Source organism: Cygnus olor, chromosome 3 (assembly GCF_009769625.2).
Source record: "Cygnus olor isolate bCygOlo1 chromosome 3, bCygOlo1.pri.v2, whole genome shotgun sequence".
In the NCBI taxonomy this organism is placed as follows: domain Eukaryota; kingdom Metazoa; phylum Chordata; class Aves; order Anseriformes; family Anatidae; genus Cygnus; species Cygnus olor.
The window spans coordinates 96,631,417-96,651,527 of record NC_049171.1 but is presented as its reverse complement, the minus strand read 5'-3'; the positions used below and the strand labels follow the sequence as shown (position 1 = coordinate 96,651,527).

General features: G+C 35.4%; 1 protein-coding gene across 2 annotated transcripts in view; it reads left to right on the top strand.

Moving 5' to 3' along the window:
- The window catches only part of UBR2 (ubiquitin protein ligase E3 component n-recognin 2), a 52,636-nt gene that overhangs the window by 11,394 nt on the left and 21,131 nt on the right, over window positions 1–20,111 (top strand). Inside the window, exons 6-23 of one of the 2 annotated variants that reach the window (XM_040553294.1) lie at window positions 318–456; window positions 2,036–2,098; window positions 3,311–3,431; window positions 5,341–5,448; window positions 6,958–7,046; window positions 7,876–7,974; window positions 10,303–10,466; window positions 10,564–10,663; window positions 11,695–11,823; window positions 12,466–12,649; window positions 13,700–13,761; window positions 14,567–14,677; window positions 16,514–16,579; window positions 17,285–17,407; window positions 17,770–17,833; window positions 18,136–18,260; window positions 19,195–19,247; window positions 19,492–19,594. In XM_040553294.1, coding sequence (XP_040409228.1) covers window positions 318–456; window positions 2,036–2,098; window positions 3,311–3,431; window positions 5,341–5,448; window positions 6,958–7,046; window positions 7,876–7,974; window positions 10,303–10,466; window positions 10,564–10,663; window positions 11,695–11,823; window positions 12,466–12,649; window positions 13,700–13,761; window positions 14,567–14,677; window positions 16,514–16,579; window positions 17,285–17,407; window positions 17,770–17,833; window positions 18,136–18,260; window positions 19,195–19,247; window positions 19,492–19,594 — 1,903 coding nt within the window. Of the gene's footprint in view, window positions 1–317; window positions 457–2,035; window positions 2,099–3,310; window positions 3,432–5,340; window positions 5,449–6,957; window positions 7,047–7,702; window positions 7,802–7,875; window positions 7,975–10,302; window positions 10,467–10,563; window positions 10,664–11,694; window positions 11,824–12,465; window positions 12,650–13,699; window positions 13,762–14,566; window positions 14,678–16,513; window positions 16,580–17,284; window positions 17,408–17,769; window positions 17,834–18,135; window positions 18,261–19,194; window positions 19,248–19,491; window positions 19,595–20,111 lie in introns of both variants that reach the window. The other variant, XM_040553295.1, reaches the window with a different exon arrangement.

Sequence of the window (20,111 nt, the reverse complement as noted above, 5' to 3'; positions counted from 1 at the left end):
TAGGAAGCTATGGGAGAATGTACTGAGCACAGCAGCACTGGAAGGAAATATGTTTTCCTTAGGAAACTGCTGATTCAGAATCAACAAATGCTCAAAAGTATTACTCAGACCTAAGTTTTGTCTTAAGATTTTGCTTGTTTTGTACATAATTCTGCAGGAAAGTTGCGTGTTCCTATACAAGTTAGAGAGGGTCAGTCCTTTTGGAATATAACTCTGTAGCAAATGAAGCCCAGGCTTGGGTTGTCTGCTTAGTGGAAAATGTGATCCTTTAAATTGTATTACTTTGAATTACATAAAACCAATGCTTGCTTTTGAAGTGAGAAGAATGATACCTACTACTGCATGCTCTTTAATGATGAAGTCCACACCTATGAACAAGTTATTTATACTCTTCAGAAAGCTGTCAACTGCACACAGAAGGAAGCTATTGGTTTTGCAACAACAGTAGATAGAGATGTAAGTAAATTCCTTTCTAGAACTTTTGCTTACCGTAATGTTTATTTTATATGGCCACGCTTACTTAATTTGTTTTCCCAAAGAGTATGGTTAATGTGATTGAGCCACGTGTGTCAGGTCACTAACTTATTGACCAACCCAAACTACATTTAAAATTGAATATATATTTCAGCATCAGTGTATTCTAGTAAGTCTTACGCGTGTAGGTACCAGAGTGTTTCTTAGCCCCACTGCAAAGGGCAGGCAGCAGGTTTAGCTCATAGCTTCCTATGCACCAGGGAATTTTCATTGTAAGATCCCTTGTACTTGCTCCAAGCAAGGGAAGAGACTAACAGCTGTCAACTGTGAGGGATAAAATCCATAATTGGCTGCTTTTGTTCCTGTGCTTATGGAATTTTTTGTGGTTTTTAAATTTTTCTTTTTTGTAATGGTTAGATGATAATGGCAGGAAAAGGTAAAGCATTCTATACAGCATTTAGAGAGAACAATGAGTTCAGAATCGCTACATACTGAATATAATTTTAACTAGTACATAGGTCTCAGAAACACTTGGCCAGTTGTGTGCGTCTCCTGGCTTGTGTGAATTTTTTGCAAAAGGGCTTCTTTTCTTCTTGGTAACTTTTTAGGGACAGCTGCATCTTGTTATTTGTGTTATAAGACTGTTGCTGTGAAAAAGGGTCCTTTTATGTTTTGTTTCCTCATGCATTTTTGGGGGGGTGGGGCCGACATGGGGTGGAGAACACAACAAGGAGCATCTTTCTCAAAATGGCAACGAGAACATCACTTTGGGATGTTGAAGTGGTTAGACTGGAAGAAAGTCAGTGGAAAAGGAAACTCAACTGCTTTATATTACTTAATGTTGAACTACATTTAATTTTTGTATTATTAGTACCCTATTTCTGTAATATCAATAACTATATAAAGATTCCTTTGACTTAAGCACATGCACTTTATTGTTAGATGGTCTTTGGAGATTTGGAGATTTTTTCCCTGCTGCTGATCTGTCCTCCTTTTAAATACATACATGTGTGCATGTGTTTGCATGCGTGCATGTAAGTGTACAAAAAAAAAGTCAATGTCTGAAACAATGTTTTGGCATCAAACAAGGTCTAAAATTTGAGTAAGCTGTCCTGTCCATAATACAACAAAAATTAAGCCAACTATCTCTATTTTAATTTATGTAATGGCAGCACAGAATGTGGAAACCTTGCAGTTTTGAAATAACTACGTGCCTTAGTAGCATTTGTTTAAAAGGTCAGTTAGCTTTAATATCTGCTTTAAAGGCATTGAAATGTAGTGACTGTGTCTTAATCACTATTGTACGCACAGAATTTTGTTTAGCAGGTAACTGCATATATGGCATAGTTTTATTTTCTTTTTAAAACTACAGGTTGCATTTTGGAAACCCAAATACCTAACTATATACAGTACATAAAAAAAAAAAGAAAATTGTATGAAAGCAAGAGCAATTAACTTGCATCTGAAACCTTTACTGTATCTTTTATACCAATGTAAACCACAGCGTTTGACCTTCTTGTTCAGAAGCTAGTGTTAACATTACCTTTTTACAAATTTCAAGGGACGTAGATCTGTGCGATATGGAGACTTTCAATACTGTGATCAAGCAAAATCAGTAATAGTGGTAAGTAACATAACCTACTTATTCGCCTCATGTTGCCAAAAGGAGGTTTTGCTACATAGTTTTGTGATACTGCTACTGTCATGGCTCTTTTAAGTAATACTAAATGTTGGAGATACTAGGATATACAAAGGAGAGGTATCAAAAGCACAGGCTTATGCTCTGTTTTTCTTTGTTTTTATACCTATAATTTAACTTGCACCCAAACTCATTTCCTAAGAAGTTTTTCCTAGACTACATCTGTCTTCAGAAAAGAGATCAGGAAGTTCAAATGTAATCTTATAATTGCATGTCAGCTCAGATCAGTGAAGCTAAACTATTTTTTTCCTGTAATATCAAATTGTTTGCCTTTTTATGATAGCCCCAACCACTGAAATTGCAACTGAGTGATTGTATCCAAGTGCCAAGCTACAAATGCATTTTCATTTCTCGTATATATGAATGCATGTGTGTATAGTTGTACTCTATAAGGTTCTTCCATGTAAGAACATGGGATTAATATTTTTATTTAATTTTCATTTAACTGCTGCAGTGCAGTACTTAGTTACGTGAAAGAATTTACATATGCTACTGCTACCACTAGGAAAGAAATACTGCAACTACAGTTACTGTACTTAAAGTATTTAAAGTAGTTTGAAAACATTAATGTATCTTTGAAGATGAAGTTGTGCAATATATCTAGCTTGTCACCTATGCAGTCAAAGAACAAATGGCTTTTTTATGTGTAACCTTATCAATCAGACACTACTAGCACTGAGATGAAGGGACATTGTTTCATTCTTGTTTTAATTCTGTGTTTGTTTTTCACTTTCGGAAATTGTCTGTGAACGGTGAAATTCCCTTCTTGGTGTGCTGCTGTGTGACGTGCATGTCATGTTGTGAGGAACGAATGTGCATAGTTGTCTTAGGCTATGCGTGGGACTGCTTATCAGTGAAATGCAGCAGATCAGTGTTTCTGTTGATAAGAGCAAAAGAGTGGAAAATGGATTGGCCTAAATACATTGCTATTGCATAATAATGTCATTAAAATATTAATAGGATAAGCAAACTTCAGATTTTTGATTTCGCTTCTTCGCTATGCAGCTATTAGTCATTGAAATATGTTTCAAAATTATAAATTACTGAAATTAATCATAGGCATGTTGTATTTCTGTATGGTGACGTATGCTGGCCCTCATTAAATAAGCATTACCTTCTTTTTTTCCCCTTTTAAAGAGAAATACCAGTCGTCAGACGAAGCCATTGAAAGTACAAGTTATGCATTCATCCATTGTTGCCCATCAGAGCTTTGGTCTGAAACTACTAACTTGGCTTGGCAGTGTTATTGGATATTCAGGTGGGCAAACTTGAACTTTTTTGAGAAGCTAGAGATTATTTGCTTCAGGAATTCAGCTTGCTTCACAATGTTGTCTACTTGTTTCACATATGCAATATATAAGGCAAAACAATTAGTATCTTGTCAGAGTTGATCCTGTTTTCTGATACTGAAGTGCTGTTCTGACTTCCATGTAAAAGCGCTACCAGTTTTGGTTAGTCTTCTCAGATACTGTTTTCTGTTCAGTTGATGTTGAACAGAAGCTGAGAATCACTGTCAAATGTTGTATGCCAACAAGCTATTTTTCAGTCCCTAGTTCTTTTTAAATGAATGCAGTAAGCTGAAAATAACCTGTCTGCTTAGACAAAACAAAATTAATCACAAGTCATTTGATGAATGATGATGAAAGTGATTACTTAAGGTTTGTTGCTGTGCAAGCAGAACAACAGAGAGAATGCAAGGATGTGGGGACTGCTCTAGGATAAGTATAGAAATCAATGAAGTATTAATCAGATATTTAGAAAGAGGCTTCTTCAAAGGAATCAAGATGCACGGTATCACTTTTATGGGAAGGCTCTGTGTTTGTTCTGGTGTGGTTCCTCCTTTGTCTTGAGTCAAAGTTGTGAAGATGTTGTGCATGAGCTGAAATAAAAGAAAAATACGTCAAACTGCCAATAGGTAGAAAAGTAGATACTTGGACTTAATTAAGTGCACCCAATGCAGTTAATGTGTGCTATGCACCTGTAAATTTTAACAAGAATTACTAGCAGAGCACTCTCTGCCACTGTAATGCCATATATACATTCTTTTGTGTAGGTGCAGGATTTGTTCAGAGATTATATATATTATTAGATTGGTACTTGATAAAGTTGCCAAGATTTCAGGCATGGGTTCTCTATATCATTTTATTTTTGATAGATGAGTAGTTTATTTGTATGAGTCTATTTTTAAGACACACAAACTTTTGAAAAGTTACGGTAGCAGTTTGTTCAAGTATTTGGTTTCCCACAGCTTCTTAACAAATGGATCCAAACATGCACATTCTGCTCCGTCTTTTTAAGTAGCCTGTTACCATTCAATCTGCAATATGAGATGATAGAATTGCACTGCTTTGGTGGTTTCATCTTAAATCTCCCTGGCCAGATGGAGATTGGAGGTGGAGCTGAGCTCTGTGGGGGCAGGGGACACGACCCTGTTACAGGGGCTGACAGACTTCATAGAACTGCACCTTGCAGTGATATGGGATGCATGGCACCAAGCCACTGCCAGCTCACGCTAGTTAAGAAGCTAAGGTGGCTAAGCAGGTTGCAGAGATAATGTCTAATGCTTGTTAAGTCATAATTTTGTTAGTAAATATATATTACCTGCAGTCCAAAGCCAGGTTGAGCACTGTTAATGTGAGCGTCTGTGTTGTGTTGAAGATGCAGGCTTGACTGCAAGCATAGAACTTGTATGCTCTTATCATAGCAATTATTACTGCTTACCATTAAGAAAAAGAAAATGTAGAGAAGTTTTACAATAATAACAGCTAGTAAGCATAAAAAAAAAACACCCTACAGTCATATATGAATTATATTTTCCTCTTGATAGAACTCTAAACAGGAAAATACGACCCGGAAAATTAGCGTGATGTATAACTACTTATTATATTAGTAAGCCAGCAGCAGTTCTAAGGAAGGACATTTTGCATAACTTTGAAACAAATCATTGTGTTTGGCAGTTTTTGTAAGGTTCATTAATGTTCTCTAAAGCTAGCATAAGCATGAAATATTTGTGTTTCTGTCAGCAAAGCATGCAGTGTTATTCAGTTGTCTAGGAAAAGATGGCCATGTGGCTTCTACTGTGTTTTAAGAAAATTCTTGGGTGTCAAAATAATGCACAAATTTTGTTTTTAAGCTATTACTAACTTCCACCATTTCTCTTCATTAAGATGGCCTTCGTCGAATATTGTGTCAAGTTGGTCTACAGGAGGGGCCAGATGGTGAAAATTCTTCCCTTGTGGACAAGCTGATGCTGTACGATTCTAAACTGTGGAAAGGTGAGTTTTGTCAAGCTTTTGGAAAAGACTGAAGAATGTTACGCACGATGTTTTTCCCTTATTATGTCCACTAATGCGTGATCACTTTTACCATAATATGTAATTGCCTAGTTTGTTAAAATGTCTCTCCATGGTGCACTTATATAGAAGACAAGAACACAGTGTTTGGAGACGGAGGTTTTTTAGGTCTTATTTTTCAGAGTAGTCTGAAGTTAAGGCTAATAAACAAGAGACTGATTTGGGGTTTGTCTGCTTTATTGGATCTCAGTACCTATATCGTATCTACCAAAATGGCACTTTTTTTTTAATGAATAGGTAGGGCACAGAGGTGTTCCACTTTGTGGTGTTTGTGTTCAGGAGATGTTCTTACTGATTCTATGAACATTCAGTGAAAAGCACTGTTCTGTTATTTTATAACCCGGATAGTTTTTATAGCCTGATTGATTATAGCATTGACCAGAGAGTTGTAGTTTTGAGGAGGTGGAGATGAAGCTTTTTCATCTGTCCTTCCCTTCTTTAAACAGAATTATAGTATTGTGAACTTTTCCATGCCACCCCTTCCAGTATCTTTTGTTGTTCTTCAATTCTGATGTACAAATACCCTAAAGAGTAGTTGCATACCTTTGTGGTCTATCTTGGGAACTCCTTGAAGCAGCAATGAAAGTAAGAAGTAAGGTGGGATGTGGATGTAGTATGGAGCAAATGATTCTTTCAGGTTTTGTTTATCTAATCCCTATTACTTGTGCAAATGAATTCCTGGGACTTGGAAGTTAGGTTTTTTTTGACTGCAGATTTCAAGATCTGAAACATACTATTTTTGTTGAACACCACAATATTTTTAATGAGGGTTTTGTTAGGGTAATATCTTTCATGTAAGCAAGGAGTAATTTTAACTTTTTATTTTAAGATAAATATTTTTCTACTTTTTCCTGTTTTCCATAGTTACTGTGTTAAGCAAATACTTTAATGGCTTTTGACTTAAGTGACCTTCAGAAAGAAGTGGTACAGGTGTCTATTTTCAAGCTACGTATGGTCAATTCTTATTTGTATTGGTAGTATTTTCTGAAATGCTGCTCAGGCAGACTACACATTCAGAGTTAGATAAGCTGATTGTTTTGCAGTGTTGTTCACAACAAAAAAAAATTATTGCAGTTCCCAGGATTTTCCATGTAGCTGCTTCCCCTCGCCCCTCCCTGGTCCAGCCAAATCCTCTGTTCTGAGGAGTAGAGTTTTGTTCTTGTTTGACTGACTTGCCTAATATTTGAAGGTTTAGGTTATTCAACAGCTGAATGTTATTTGATACAGGAGTAATAACTAATGCCACTTGAAGCATTTTGTTTTATGTGCTCATCTTCATTCTTTGCTACAACCTGACAGACTTGATCAAAGCAGCTTCTGCTCTGAAATGTAGACTTACTTCACCCTGTAGAAGTTTACTTTTCTAAATGTTTCCGTAATATCTTGATAGAAAGTAGTGATATGTAATGCATCGTTCATTTTTCTTGACAGGAGCTAGAAATGTGTATCACCAGTTATTCATGAGTAGTCTCCTGATGGATTTGAAATACAAGAAACTTTTTGCTATCCGATTTGCAAGAGTAAGTATCTTTCTTACAAAGAGCTATTAAATGCCTAAACTGTCTAGTGAAGAGTTTAGTTAGCATATAGAGCTTTAAATGATGCAGAAATATTTTTCGGATGTGGAAAGTTGAAATGAAATGCTGACTACTTTATTTCTGTCTTCAAAATATTAGTTATAATGGCATCTCATCTCCTGGGAGGAAAATGAGCTTTCCACGTTCCAGAGAATTAAAGCAGTTCAGATGTTTTTTGTCTTCACCGTCAACTATGCAGGCTATTTCTTCTTGAGAGCTAATTGCATCTCATTCTTGAGGTGTAAGCTGTTAAAGCGCTACTTGGAAATTGTGCTGAAATTCCGTTATGCAGATTAGCATTTCTGCAGTAACTAGTACTTAAAATGCTTGAAATCAGCACTGCAAAATTCTGCTCATGCTGCTGCAGATAAATAATTTTTTGAGTAACAAATAAAATATTAGCCTTTATCATGACAATGAGTGAGTAGATCTCACACGTGAGCAGATAAATTGTCATGTTCTTTGTACAAGGTATCTGTATAATAATCTGTAAGAGCTACTCTTCCCTTTATCGTGGAATTAAAGTTTCCCAGAGCAGACATTTAAATAAAAAAATCAGGTCAGTGTGGATTAGAGGTGAATTTCCCCTTGTTGTTTAGAATTACCGGCAGTTGCAGAGAGATTATATGGAGGATGATCACGAACGGGCAGTATCGGTGGCTGCTCTGTCTGTCCAACTCTTCACTGTACCTACTCTGGTGAGTAGTGCCTGTCTTTCTTTTAAAAACTGATAGTTGGCACTCCTTGCCTCTTTTTGCCTCCTTCTTAATAGAACTATGAGCGATTGCAGAGTGATTTTATGAAAGATGACCACGACAGAGAGTTCTCAATTGCTGACCTCTCGATACAGATATTCACAGTGCCTTCTCTTGTAAGTACTGAAAGACCAAAAAAAGGAAATCTTTATTTGTTAAAAGCCACTAGAGGTTCATGAATCCAGACCGCAGATTTCTTTAACGTTACTGTGGAAATGCAGGGCACTGCTGCTGCACAGGAGTCAGACTGTTTACATACGTTGCGATGGGTTTAGAAGTTAAAGCAATTCACCCTTGCAAAGTTTGGATCTGACTTCCCAGAGTGGGCTGGGTATTTTTGATTTCTTTTTTTTATTTTAGGGTTGGCTTTGTTTTGTTGTGTTGTGTTTTTTTTTTTAAAGTAATATACTTGAATGTTTATTTAGAGGCACGCACGTAACATTTACTTTTCTCATCATACCAAGCCATGGTTTCTGTTTGTAGAAATCTACGTTGTGATTTGCTTACTGCAGTTTCAGAGCATACCATTTGGGTGCAGTTCAATAAATGATCCTCTTTGTTTATCATAGTTTTCCAGTCAACCTAAATGCAGGCAGGAATTGTCTCATGATATTCACTACTTCCTTTGACACTTCTAGACTCTGACTATGCCTCCTTTCAGATTTCCAGTTAATTGTTTTTACAGTGCTTCAGGCTATGTTTCACCCAGTTCGCTAATACTGCTGGTCTTTCACCAGCTTACGCTTGTTTGGGAAAAATATCCTTTTTTGCTTCAGTCTCCAAATAAGTCTGTCTTTCCTTGTAGTACAAAATAATCTTGTGGAGCTGTACTGAAAATAAAAGTTTGATTTTACATAGCCAGATCTGCTTTGACAATGAATGCTTCTGAATCCTTCGAAATTCAATTGAGCTCTAAAATTCAATAGTAATATAGCATTTATGATACTGTGCAAAGTTGTTTTTTTAGTTTCCTAGGAGGCGGATGTTGTTCACGGAAATCTGACAGGGTTTCAGGATTCTGTTTCCATGGGTCAGGGCAATATTGTGTTACCTCTTAATTTTGATGCTGACAATAAGAATGCTGCCATTACTCAGACTTACAGGTAGATTTGTCCAACTAGTATTATTCAGATGCTCACGTGTTACATTTCTGTTTGGCAGATGGAATGGTAGAATGTGTGTGTATATACGTATATCTTTTTTTTTAGGAATTTCAAATATTTCCTTTTTATTTCAAAAGCATGCAAGAAAGTAGAACTAAATTGTTATTGACTAATTTCATAGAAGACAGAACAGACCAATGATATGATAATTATGATAAGCTCCTCCCATACAAAGTAAGAATGATTTTTTTTCCTAGGTTTAGTCCCGTTTTGCAGTCATTCTCAACTGAATGAAAAAGTTGAAGAATGTAATACCACCCACCATACCCCAGTAACATTTTCAAACTTATGTTAGTAATTTGAATTTGAGCTTTCAAGTAGCTGTGGTTGTTTGGTTTGAGGGATGATGCGTGGTTGTGTTGACAGTAATTTTTTTTAAATGGTAACTATTAGATTTTTCCCCTGCAGTAGCATTTTAAAAACTGAATTTGTAGTATCATTATCAGCTGTAGAACCCAGAAGCTCTAGTCAAAATCTGCAGTGTCATTGTGGTAGACCAGAGGGGCCGATCTTCTTGAATGTCCCAGCCACATAATAAAATCCTCATGGGACCAGAGAACTGCGAGACTCATACTATTTACCTAGGAGAGCCAGCAGAATGAGGAAGTTCTGGAAGAGTTCACAAGTAGGAGATGGCAGTAACTTTTTAGTGCCCCCTACTCTGTTGTGGGTTGGGTTAGGTTAGGCTGGGTGTGGAAGACAATCTGGCAGCATCGGAATTTGTGATGCCTGTTGATTTGTTTTCTGCAACACATGGATATATGCAGCAACCCTTGATGGGAATTAAAGGTCATTGCACATAATTTCCATGTGGAAATTGCACTGTACAGTTCCTTAGCAGTTCAAAAGACTTGCTGTTCACAGTGCTTAACAGTTTGTAAAAAGAAAAACAGAAGAGCTGTCACTGCCCTAAAGGGTTCATACTTAAATTACATGAGAAGACACAACAGATACTTAAAGGGAGGTACAAGTAATTATAAGACACATAATAATATGTTTTATGTCATAATTACATAGGTTAGCAGGAGCCTTACCGTAGTCAAATCTCTGTACAGAAGGGATCTGAAGAGAGAGATCTGAATTATGATAATTTCTGGCTAGATTACATTTTTCTCCTGTGAATATTTGGAAGACTGACTTTTGCTATGTTCCTCTGTTTTAATTATTGATGTAACCACTTTGGATAAAACGTCATGTATTTTATGAACTCGATGGTGCAGTGTGAAACTCTTGTTAGTTGTGTCTGTTAATTACAGCAAATTTCAATATACTTTGGTGTAGGCTCGAATGCTAATAACAGAAGAAAATCTCATGACCACTATCATCAAAACTTTTATGGACCATCTAAGACACCGTGACATCCAAGGCAGGTTTCAGTTTGAACGTTACACTGCTCTTCAGGCTTTCAAATTCAGGCGTGTTCAGAGCCTTATTTTGGATCTTAAGTAAGTATACTAACTACATGCTGATTTAATCAATTTTGGGTGGCGGGGGAGGAGGGAAGATTAAAATTAACACTCATCTCTTTATTAATGTACTCAGGTATGTGTTGATAAGTAAACCAACAGAGTGGTCAGAAGACTTGAGACACAAGTTTCTAGAGGGTTTTGATGCCTTCTTAGAATTACTCAAGTGTATGCAGGTATGTAAATCTGTAAATTAAAAAACTTGCACTGTGTTGAAGATTAAAGCAGGAAGCTATCTATTATGATGTAAAAACTGAGGAAATTCAATGTACCTGTATTGTAAACTCAGTGCAGTATGTTTTAGTAACTTCTGGAATTGTCATGTTTTCCTGAAACATGTCTCACCAAACTTGTTCTGATTTTTTGTTCGTTGTTGTAGAAGGAAGTAAAAAAAAAAAAAGGAGTGGTTCAAAAGGAAAAGTGTCATTTTTGGCATATTTTGCAGTTGTACAGGCAGACAAGACACAATTGTATGAATGAAATCTGTCCCATTTTAACTAATTTTCCTTCTTAGTGAAAGATCCATATACTACTTTGGTGTCAGTAGAGTTGCTGCTTGTATTAGAGAATACATAGCCTGTGCCATACAAGTAGGTATCTTCACTGAATTTTTTAACCATTGCATGTGCTATGTTAAGGAGTATTTTAAAAGCAGTGTGGCTTTTACAAAGACAAATTGACCATGTGATCGGTGAGGCGTAAATCAGAATGACTCCCATTTTTCTATACTTCAGTGGCATGCTTTTCTTAGTATTTAGCTTGTGTTAGTCTGATGATAATTTTTTTTAATATGATCATGCTGGTATGTGACCATGCTGTTTTTTCTTCTCATAGTGAGATCTGATTAGGTACTTTAGTACCTGATCTTTAATTAGTATTTACCTACATTTAATGTATACCTAGAAACCACATTTAAAAAGCAAAATGGGTGTGTAAGATGATTGATTTATGCATATGTTCTTTGTAAAGAAAACTCTAGGTGTTAATAACCGAGCTACTACCTGAAAAACCTGTCCCTGTATTCTTCTCCACTTCTTGTTTCATTTTATTGTTATTTGGATGTTTATAATTCCTTTCCAGATGGTCCCAAGTTTTTCTTGTAGCAGCAATATATTTATAAGGACAGGTAACCACTGTCCCACACTTACGCTAACGTGAAGTTATTTCAGTGATATATTGTTGAAATGCACAACTCTCTTTGTTTAAGGGTATGGATCCAATAACTCGTCAAGTAGGACAACACATTGAAATGGAACCAGAATGGGAAGCAGCGTTTACACTGCAGATGAAATTAACCCTTGTTATCTCAATGATGCAGGACTGGTGTGCTTTAGATGTAAGTTTCTTCTGAATTGTTTTTTCCAGGTGAATATGTGGCTATGGGGGTGGTGGTGGCGAGAGGGGGAATGAAACATTAATATGTGTAACAATTGAACAAAACACGTAACTGCACAATAAGACAAAATATTCTATGAGGAAGTACAATTTTTTTCTATTTAAACACATCCTTTAGGGCTTAAACTGACTGATTTGTAAGAAAGTGGTTAAGCCTTAAAAAAAAGGGGGGGAGAATGTGGGGGGGTGGGGGGGGGCAGAAAGAGCTCCATTTCATCAAAAAACTGATCACAACAACACTTGGGCCATAATTAATAATTATCAGAGAAGAGGGAGTTACAGGAGCTTGCCCTGGATCTACCTAATGCTGCCTGATTGTAAATCAGGTTTTTACTGCATCTGTGTTGCAAGTTTTAGCAGTAGTCAGTTTTGTCAGGCATATCTGGATGAGTTTCATGGTCTGTGTCACCCTTAGTAATTCAGATCAGTATGTCAGATTCCTTATCTTAGTTTTGTAGGACTGTTATAAAGATAAAAAAAAAAAAAAAACAATCTATCAAAATCTGCTTGTTGTTGTTAGCTGTATTACTGTGTAGAGCTCTGTGTTGTTTATAATCTTTGTAAACTGTGTTCTTCCTTTTAGGAGAAAGTGTTAATTGAAGCTTACAAGAAATGCTTGACTGTGTTGATGCAGTGTCATAGTGGTTTTACTGATGGAGAACAGCCTATTGTTCTCAGTATGTGTGGACATTCAGTTGAGACCATCAGATACTGTGTTTCTCAGGAAAAAGTTAGCATTCATCTCCCAGTTTCTCGTTTACTTGCAGGTATGAACTAGTTTAAAAATATTTCAGGAAATGAAAAATTTTGTATAAATATAATTTGCATTTGTATGTACATAACGAACCACACAACAGCTGTTGAGAGTCTGAATAGGGTGGATTTCAGCCTTTTCCTAACTGTTTGGTAGCCTTCCTTAAGGCAAAATATTCCCAAGTGATGGAGAAGTTGTTATGGTTTCCAGCCTGGGGGAGATTGTCTCATGCCTCTGCATTTGTCAGTGGTGGGTGTTGTAGGAAGTTACAGCTGCTTTTGTAACTTACATGATGCAAAAGAAATAAAACAAAATATGGACTGTAGATGACTGTTTTTGAAATATGGTTAGCTGTCAGATTGAATAGACTAATCAACAGTCTGTTGGAGAACAGATTAATCAGATGTGTCACCAGAAAATTAAGCCATGTCTTTTCTGTACTTTTATTGGCCTAAATTGCTGAACAGTTATGTTTAGGGGAGGAAAAAAATAAAATTGTGTTTTAATTTAAACAGAGCCAGATGACAATAAATTCACAGGTAATGAAGTGGAAAAGGTAGTTCTTAAGTAAAATATTACACAGCTCAGACTTGAATAACTTTGAATTTTTGAATTGATGAGCAAAACTCTTATAGCTTTAAAGCAAAGCAGAAAACCCTTATGTATTTTGTAGGGGGCTCATTACAGTTCCAAAAGTGTTTTATGAACCTAAAGATTGGTAAGAAGGATGACATATCTGTCATTGATAACGTGTCCTGATAGACCAAGAATACTTGGCTATCACTGAGGGGATGTGACACTGAGAAAAGAAAGGCAAAACTCTCACTTTCACTGCAAGTTTTATATGGATACAGTGGGAAAAATTTTCCATAAAATGTATGTTTGGTAACATGGCTCCTTAGGAAATAGTTGTGTAACTCCAGGGTGATCATTTGCAGACTTGTTTGTGGTTATGTCCAGAAAATGGTCTGATAGAAAATTAGGTGGTTTTTTTTTTGTCTTTTCTGAATTATATTAAATGTTGTATGTAATATGTATATATGTGTTTTATTTATTTATCCAGGCTTGCATGTTTTGCTGAGTAAAACTGAAGTGGCATATAAGTTTCCAGAGCTGCTACCCCTGGTATGTAATTAAATGTAGTATATTCGTTAAATGTAATTAATACTGAAGGTGAAGTTGCTTTTATAAGCATAGGATATTATTAAATACAACAAAGGACTGTTTTTGCTATGTATGCTGTTTACAGAGACTATCTTTGGTAGATAAAATTACCTCTTAAGAGATTAATATTTAGATATTCATGACTGGAGCATACGTAATTAGCTTTGCTCTCTTGAATAATTCAAGACTCAAGTTTAAGGTTTGTATTTTGTTCTTCATTCACTACCTTCTTTTTATAGTAGAAATTGTTTTTAGAAACTTCTGTCAGGACCTAATTTCCTTCTCCTTGGTATGGGTTCTAATTTAGTTCCCTACTTGTTTCTTGCTTCCTGCGTGTTCTTACCGATCCACTGTTTCTTTAATAGGAAGTTAAAAAGAACAGGATAAATTAAAAGAGGAGAAAACGTAACTGGCAGAGGAAATCTCTCTGCCTTTTCACAGAAGAAACATTTAACCTTTGAATGAAATAAAATGACAGTGTTACTATTGATAATGTTGTTTTAAAATATAAAACCTACTGTCCTTAAGAATAAACTAAAACCCTTGTGGAATACTTCTGTGGAGCAGTGACTGTGTAAGGCTGGTTAAAGCTGATTGGGTAGATTGTAAACAAATTTGCCAAGTCTTTGTAATATGTGCTTTGGATTTACTTCCCTTTTCTATTCCCATACCATTTAATGATTAGAAATACCATCCTTCATCCTTTCAAGTCCCATTTCCTTTTTTCTCCTTATATATCAAAATATTGCATTTTATTTTAATGCAGAGTGAACTTAGCCCACCTATGTTGATAGAACATCCTCTACGATGCCTGGTGCTGTGTGCCCAAGTACATGCAGGGATGTGGAGAAGAAATGGCTTCTCTCTTGTTAATCAGGTAAGTACATAGTAGCTGTGTAGTCACTGCTTTCTGATAGCTCCCCAAGGTAACTTCAGACCTCAAAAACTCTCGTTTTTAAATTGGTTTGGAGCTTTACTTGCATTAACTTCAGTAAGATCTGTGTGAGGTAACTACTTAAATCAGTATTTGTATCATTTGAATATTTGTTTTTAAACTGATCTTTGACATCTCAGTCAGAAGCCGCTTTTTTTGGTCTCAGGATTGCCACAGTGCTCAGTGAACTTAATGCTCTGTTTGTAAGTATAGTGCAGTTAATGTCCGCCAGCCTTTTTGCTGTATACTGTCCAATAATAACAAGAAGTGCAGAATTGATTTACGCGTCTTTGATAACACTTTCATCACCTTCACATAAACATTTGTCTAAAATATTAAAATAATAACAAACAGTAATAATCTTAAAAGTGTATAAGGTAAGTGAAATCTAGAGGCTGTGCAGAAGCATTAGAACCAGCACAGAACTCCTGTGTTCCTTGGCTTCTCTCTCATTTCTTATTTCTTTCATGATTCTGGAGAAAGTCTCTGTCCATCTCTAATTTGAATGTTTTTACAAACTAGATCCTCAGGTGTTTCAAGCACAACTACTATAAAATGTGTTCTGTAGTGTCAGTGCCACCCACAAGGGTAATGATCTAAAGTGCTTTTCTCAGCAAGACGTAACAGAAATAGTGTTTATTCTATGGGGTGTTAGCTTTAGCTATTCATATGATACTTCTTTCTCTCCCACAAGCCCCAATCTTCACTAGGAAGTTGAAGAGCATGTGTAGTAGGAGTACTTGACTTAAGCTGCTCCTCTTGCTGATGCTTCTTGCCTTAAAAAAAAAAAAAAAAAAAAAAAAAAAAAAAAAAAAAAAAACCTATTGTAAGGTGATAGTCATTATTGAAGCAAAGGTAGCTCTACTCATATACAATTTTAACAGCACTCAACCTACTATAGACATGCACCAAATCTGAAATTTCAGTATAGCTTTTCATAGAGGAATGTATCTGTGTTTAATCCCACTAGTTGTGGGATTCCACAATCCCATCATGGAGTAAAGAGATGAATTTAGCTTAGGTACTGTGGCTCCCACAATCTAGAATTCCTTTCTTTTTTGATTGTGGCGAGCTCAAGTTCAGACAACTACTTCAGAATATTTTCTGAGAAGATTTTCTGGCATTTGTATGGATTGGTTTGGGGAAGAGAAGGAAGGCATGCCTAACTGTCTGCTCCACGTAATTCTGGTGAAAAATGGTGTCCCCCTAGAGGGAAGTTTAGCACATGGAAGGTTGTTCCAAGTCCTGGATAGCTTGACAGCCCTCCTTATTTTTCCTCGATTGTGGTAGAACCAGTCTTTTCCATATTTCAGTGCCATGCAGCAACTGCAGTATCGCAACTGCTTGTAGTACTGTTGAGTTCACTCCCAGGGTAGTTTGGGTTAAGTATGGTTCTATGAAAATTTTAATGTTTAGCTGAAACTGACGATTCCTAAGGACTGTATCTCAAGTAGTTGAAGAGCATTTCATGGAACAAAGAATGAACATTTTTCCAACTACAAGGGCTGTCTCTCTGAAGTGTTTATATATATATACACATATAAATATATATAAAAATGTAGAGCTCCACATGATTTTTCCTTCTAGGCACATGCAATCTAGACATTAGGTCAATACCCAGCTATATAAAAACACTTTCTGCTTCCAAATACATTTGTATATTTTTTCAAATTACTGTTTCATCTTTTTACTAATACTGTATAACAAAGTTTATTTTTCTAGATTAAAAATATATGTAGATGGAATATAATGGTTGTAAATGTGTTTTTTTTTTTTCAGATTTATTACTATCATAACGTGAAGTGCAGGAGAGAGATGTTTGACAAGGACATAGTAATGCTTCAGGTAACCATGTATACCAGTTTGCATTTTATCAAGTGTCTTTTGACACAGGCTTTGTGTACATCTGCTTATCCCTCCATCAAAACCTTTTAATGGCAAGGATATTTTTTTTTGTGCAAGGACTTGTACTTATTGTATCTGTGTATTTATGGAAAAATTTGTAGAGGAAGTACTGTTATAGTCCTTCTTGAATAAATGGAAATAAGTATGTGTGACTATATTGAAACATTAATATTCTTCTTTGCCAGAATGCTTGGAAAAAGCTTGTTTAAATCTTTCAGCCCTTCTTTTGATGCCTGAAATACATTTATTTTTCTTATTTTAAGTCTTTATGCTATATACTACTTCTCATTATGCCTTCTAAAAGTTGGAACAGCAGGAACAGAATAGTAGAGACAAAACCAAATTAAACAAGTCTTGCTCTGATTTTTATTTAGATTGTTTGAGATGGAAGGAATAACCCTGAATATTTTACATTTAAAAGGCTTAATCAAAAATTAATAAAGCGTATCACCCTACATAGTCAAATGTGTGCTGTCAGTTGCATTATTGGAGCCATAAGAGAGTACCTTGCTTAAATCTCCATGCCCAGGATAAAGAGGAATGAATCTTACAAAGAATGTACTGTGAACTGTATGTGAATATAAAATACATTCTAAAATAACACCCCGTCTGGTTTGTGTTTATAATCATTTTTTTCTTTAATAGACAGGTGTGTCTATGATGGATCCAAATCACTTCCTGATGATAATGCTGAGTCGCTTTGAACTTTATCAGATATTTAGTACTCCAGACTATGGCAAAAGATTTAGCACAGAAAATACTAACAAGGTATTTTATGTACAGTTTTTATGGAAAAATCTACAATTTTTTTTCAAAAATATGCTGAACACTTTTGTGCTACTTCTGTTCAGTTTCTTGGTAAAAATTCGAGAGTTATTTTGACCAGTTTTGAAATCCACAAATATTTTACATGTCAAAATGATAAATGTCAGAAACTGCTGCATAATTTTTGCATTGTTCAAGAAGTTTAAGGCAGTTGTGCCTTCATTACAGCAGAGCTTAATTTGGGATTATTAAGGGTGAAAAAAGGTAATGTTTTGAAGCACAGAAAAATACTTTCAGCGTACGGAATTATGTTGTTACCTTTAATTGAAACGTGTAAATTCAATTGTTTTTTTATTTTAAACCAGGATGTTGTTCAACAAAATAATACTCTTATAGAAGAGATGCTATACCTCATTATAATGATTGTTGGTAAGTTCAGAATACATTTAATACATTTTTTTAATTTCTGTTTAATGGTCTGGAATGAGCATTCTTCCTTGTTATCTCAAGTTCAGATCTATTTTGAACATGATGTTGTTCTGACTTTCTTGTGAGGAAGGACTTGAAACTAGGTTACATTAACATAATGTTAACTTTTGAACGTGGGTGGATGAACACAAGATTTCACTGAAGAGACTTATTTTCCAGTCTTTTCCTTTAAATTACAAAAGAAAAAAAGTTTAAAAATACTAAAATAATGATAATAAAGCACTATTATATTTTGTTTACAGGAGAAAGATTCAGTCCTGGAATAGGACAGGTAAACGCAACAGATGAAATCAAACGAGAGATCATCCATCAGCTGAGCATTAGGCCAATGGCTCACAGTGAATTAGTAAAGGCATTACCTGAAGATGTAAGTAGCTTGGAAAACAAAACCTTCAATTTGGTAAGGTGAATTGGAGAAAATTCTTCTTACGTCAGTTAATGTCACCTAATGGGAGCAGCATGGTTATGCAGAGTAAAGTTAACATGAGTACAGATTAATAGTTCTCGTGGAGAAGGTAGGTGAGGGCTGGAGAAGGTGAAACTGTATATGAAAGAGGCAGGAGCCTGAGGGCTTCTTCAGCTCTTTTCTCTTTTTAATACTGTTTCTTAATCAGGCTATCTGGCCAGCAGTATCTGCAGTCTGCTTGTAAACTCTAAGTAGATGCATGCAATTGGGTTGCCAGAACTATCCAGAAATATAAACTGTTATTTTAAAGCCTGACAATAATTGAAAATTCATGAAATCAGGAACAGTGTAATGACTTGTGTAACATAAATGCTTCATGTGCGTGGACATTCATTTACTTAAATTCCAGTATGAGTGCTTTTGTAGGATAGCAGCTTAATTTGTTTTAGAATATTTATTAAGTAATCTTTAAACATTTTAGGGGGTAGTCAAAATTTAAAAATTATTCTTTTACTGTATTAGTACTACTCAATGATAAATTCTGAAGTATTGTTCATTGTTCTAAATACTTAAACTTAATTTGAAAAGTCAAAATTTAGAGGAGCAGTATGATTTTTAAAAACATTTTAGGTTTTCTTCTAACTAAGCTTATTATGACATGGAAAAGTAGTAAAACTTCAGTACTTAATATGGGATGCTTTTTCAAAATACTTTTTGCAGACATGGCATTCATGAACATATTTTTTTGTTACATGTTGTTAGTGCTCTCTGGAGTGTCAGTAAAATGACTTGTTCTAGATGTGTTTTGCACGCTCATCTAGTGTTATATGGTATTTGAATGTGTTTAATCCAAGAGCTATAGTAACGCACTGTCTTGCATTTCCACTCAATGTAGGAGAATAGAGAGACGGGAATGGAAAGTGTGATTGAAGAAGTGGCCTGTTTCAAGTATGTTTCCCTTTATTCTAATGTTTTATATTTTTAAATTAAATACATAAATTAGTGAGAATGAGAGAACAGAAAAAAGGGGAGCCTGGGCTATGGTGTTTTCCCCATGATTTTACTCAAGTGCATCATTTAATACTCATTTTAGAGTGCCTATTGAGCAATGTATTTTAGCTGTTTTATTTAACCATTTATGCTCAAATGGTAGTAACCAATGAACATATTTTTTAATACTTTTTCTTGGTAGGAAACCTGGATTAACTGGCAGAGGGCTGTATGAACTAAAACCAGAATGTACCAAGAACTTCAATCTGTATTTCTACCACTTTTCAAGGGCAGAGCAATCAAAGGTAACTAACAAATTGAACCTTTTGTACTTAGTTTCCTTTCAGATTATTTTTTCCCCAGAGCTTTAGTGTGTGAGGAAGTATTATCAGCTGGTATTTTTTTTAAAGATAACTTATTTGAGAGCCTTGTCAAAATTTGAGATTCTGCAGTGATTTCTGTGCCATCGGATCTTGTGTCCTATACAGAGCTGCTGAAATCAGTCAGTGGGGCTTTAGGAGTTGGTCTGTTTGTTCTCTTATGTAGTATTTAACTAAAAGTAATTTAACAGTCTATATTTTCACTTATCTTTATGGACATTTACCATTTTAGTTCAAATTTGTCTTAGGATCTTTATGCTAATAAAGAATGCAGGCTGTTTCAAGATGAAAGATTAATTTCAAAGATGCATACCTTATAAAATGTTTACAAGTAGAATGTAATACAAACTGAAAAGACATGGAAACTTGTTCCTTCTGTTTAAGGCTAAGGAAAAGATGAAAGAAACAGCAACAATATAATAAGGACAATATAAATTATCTT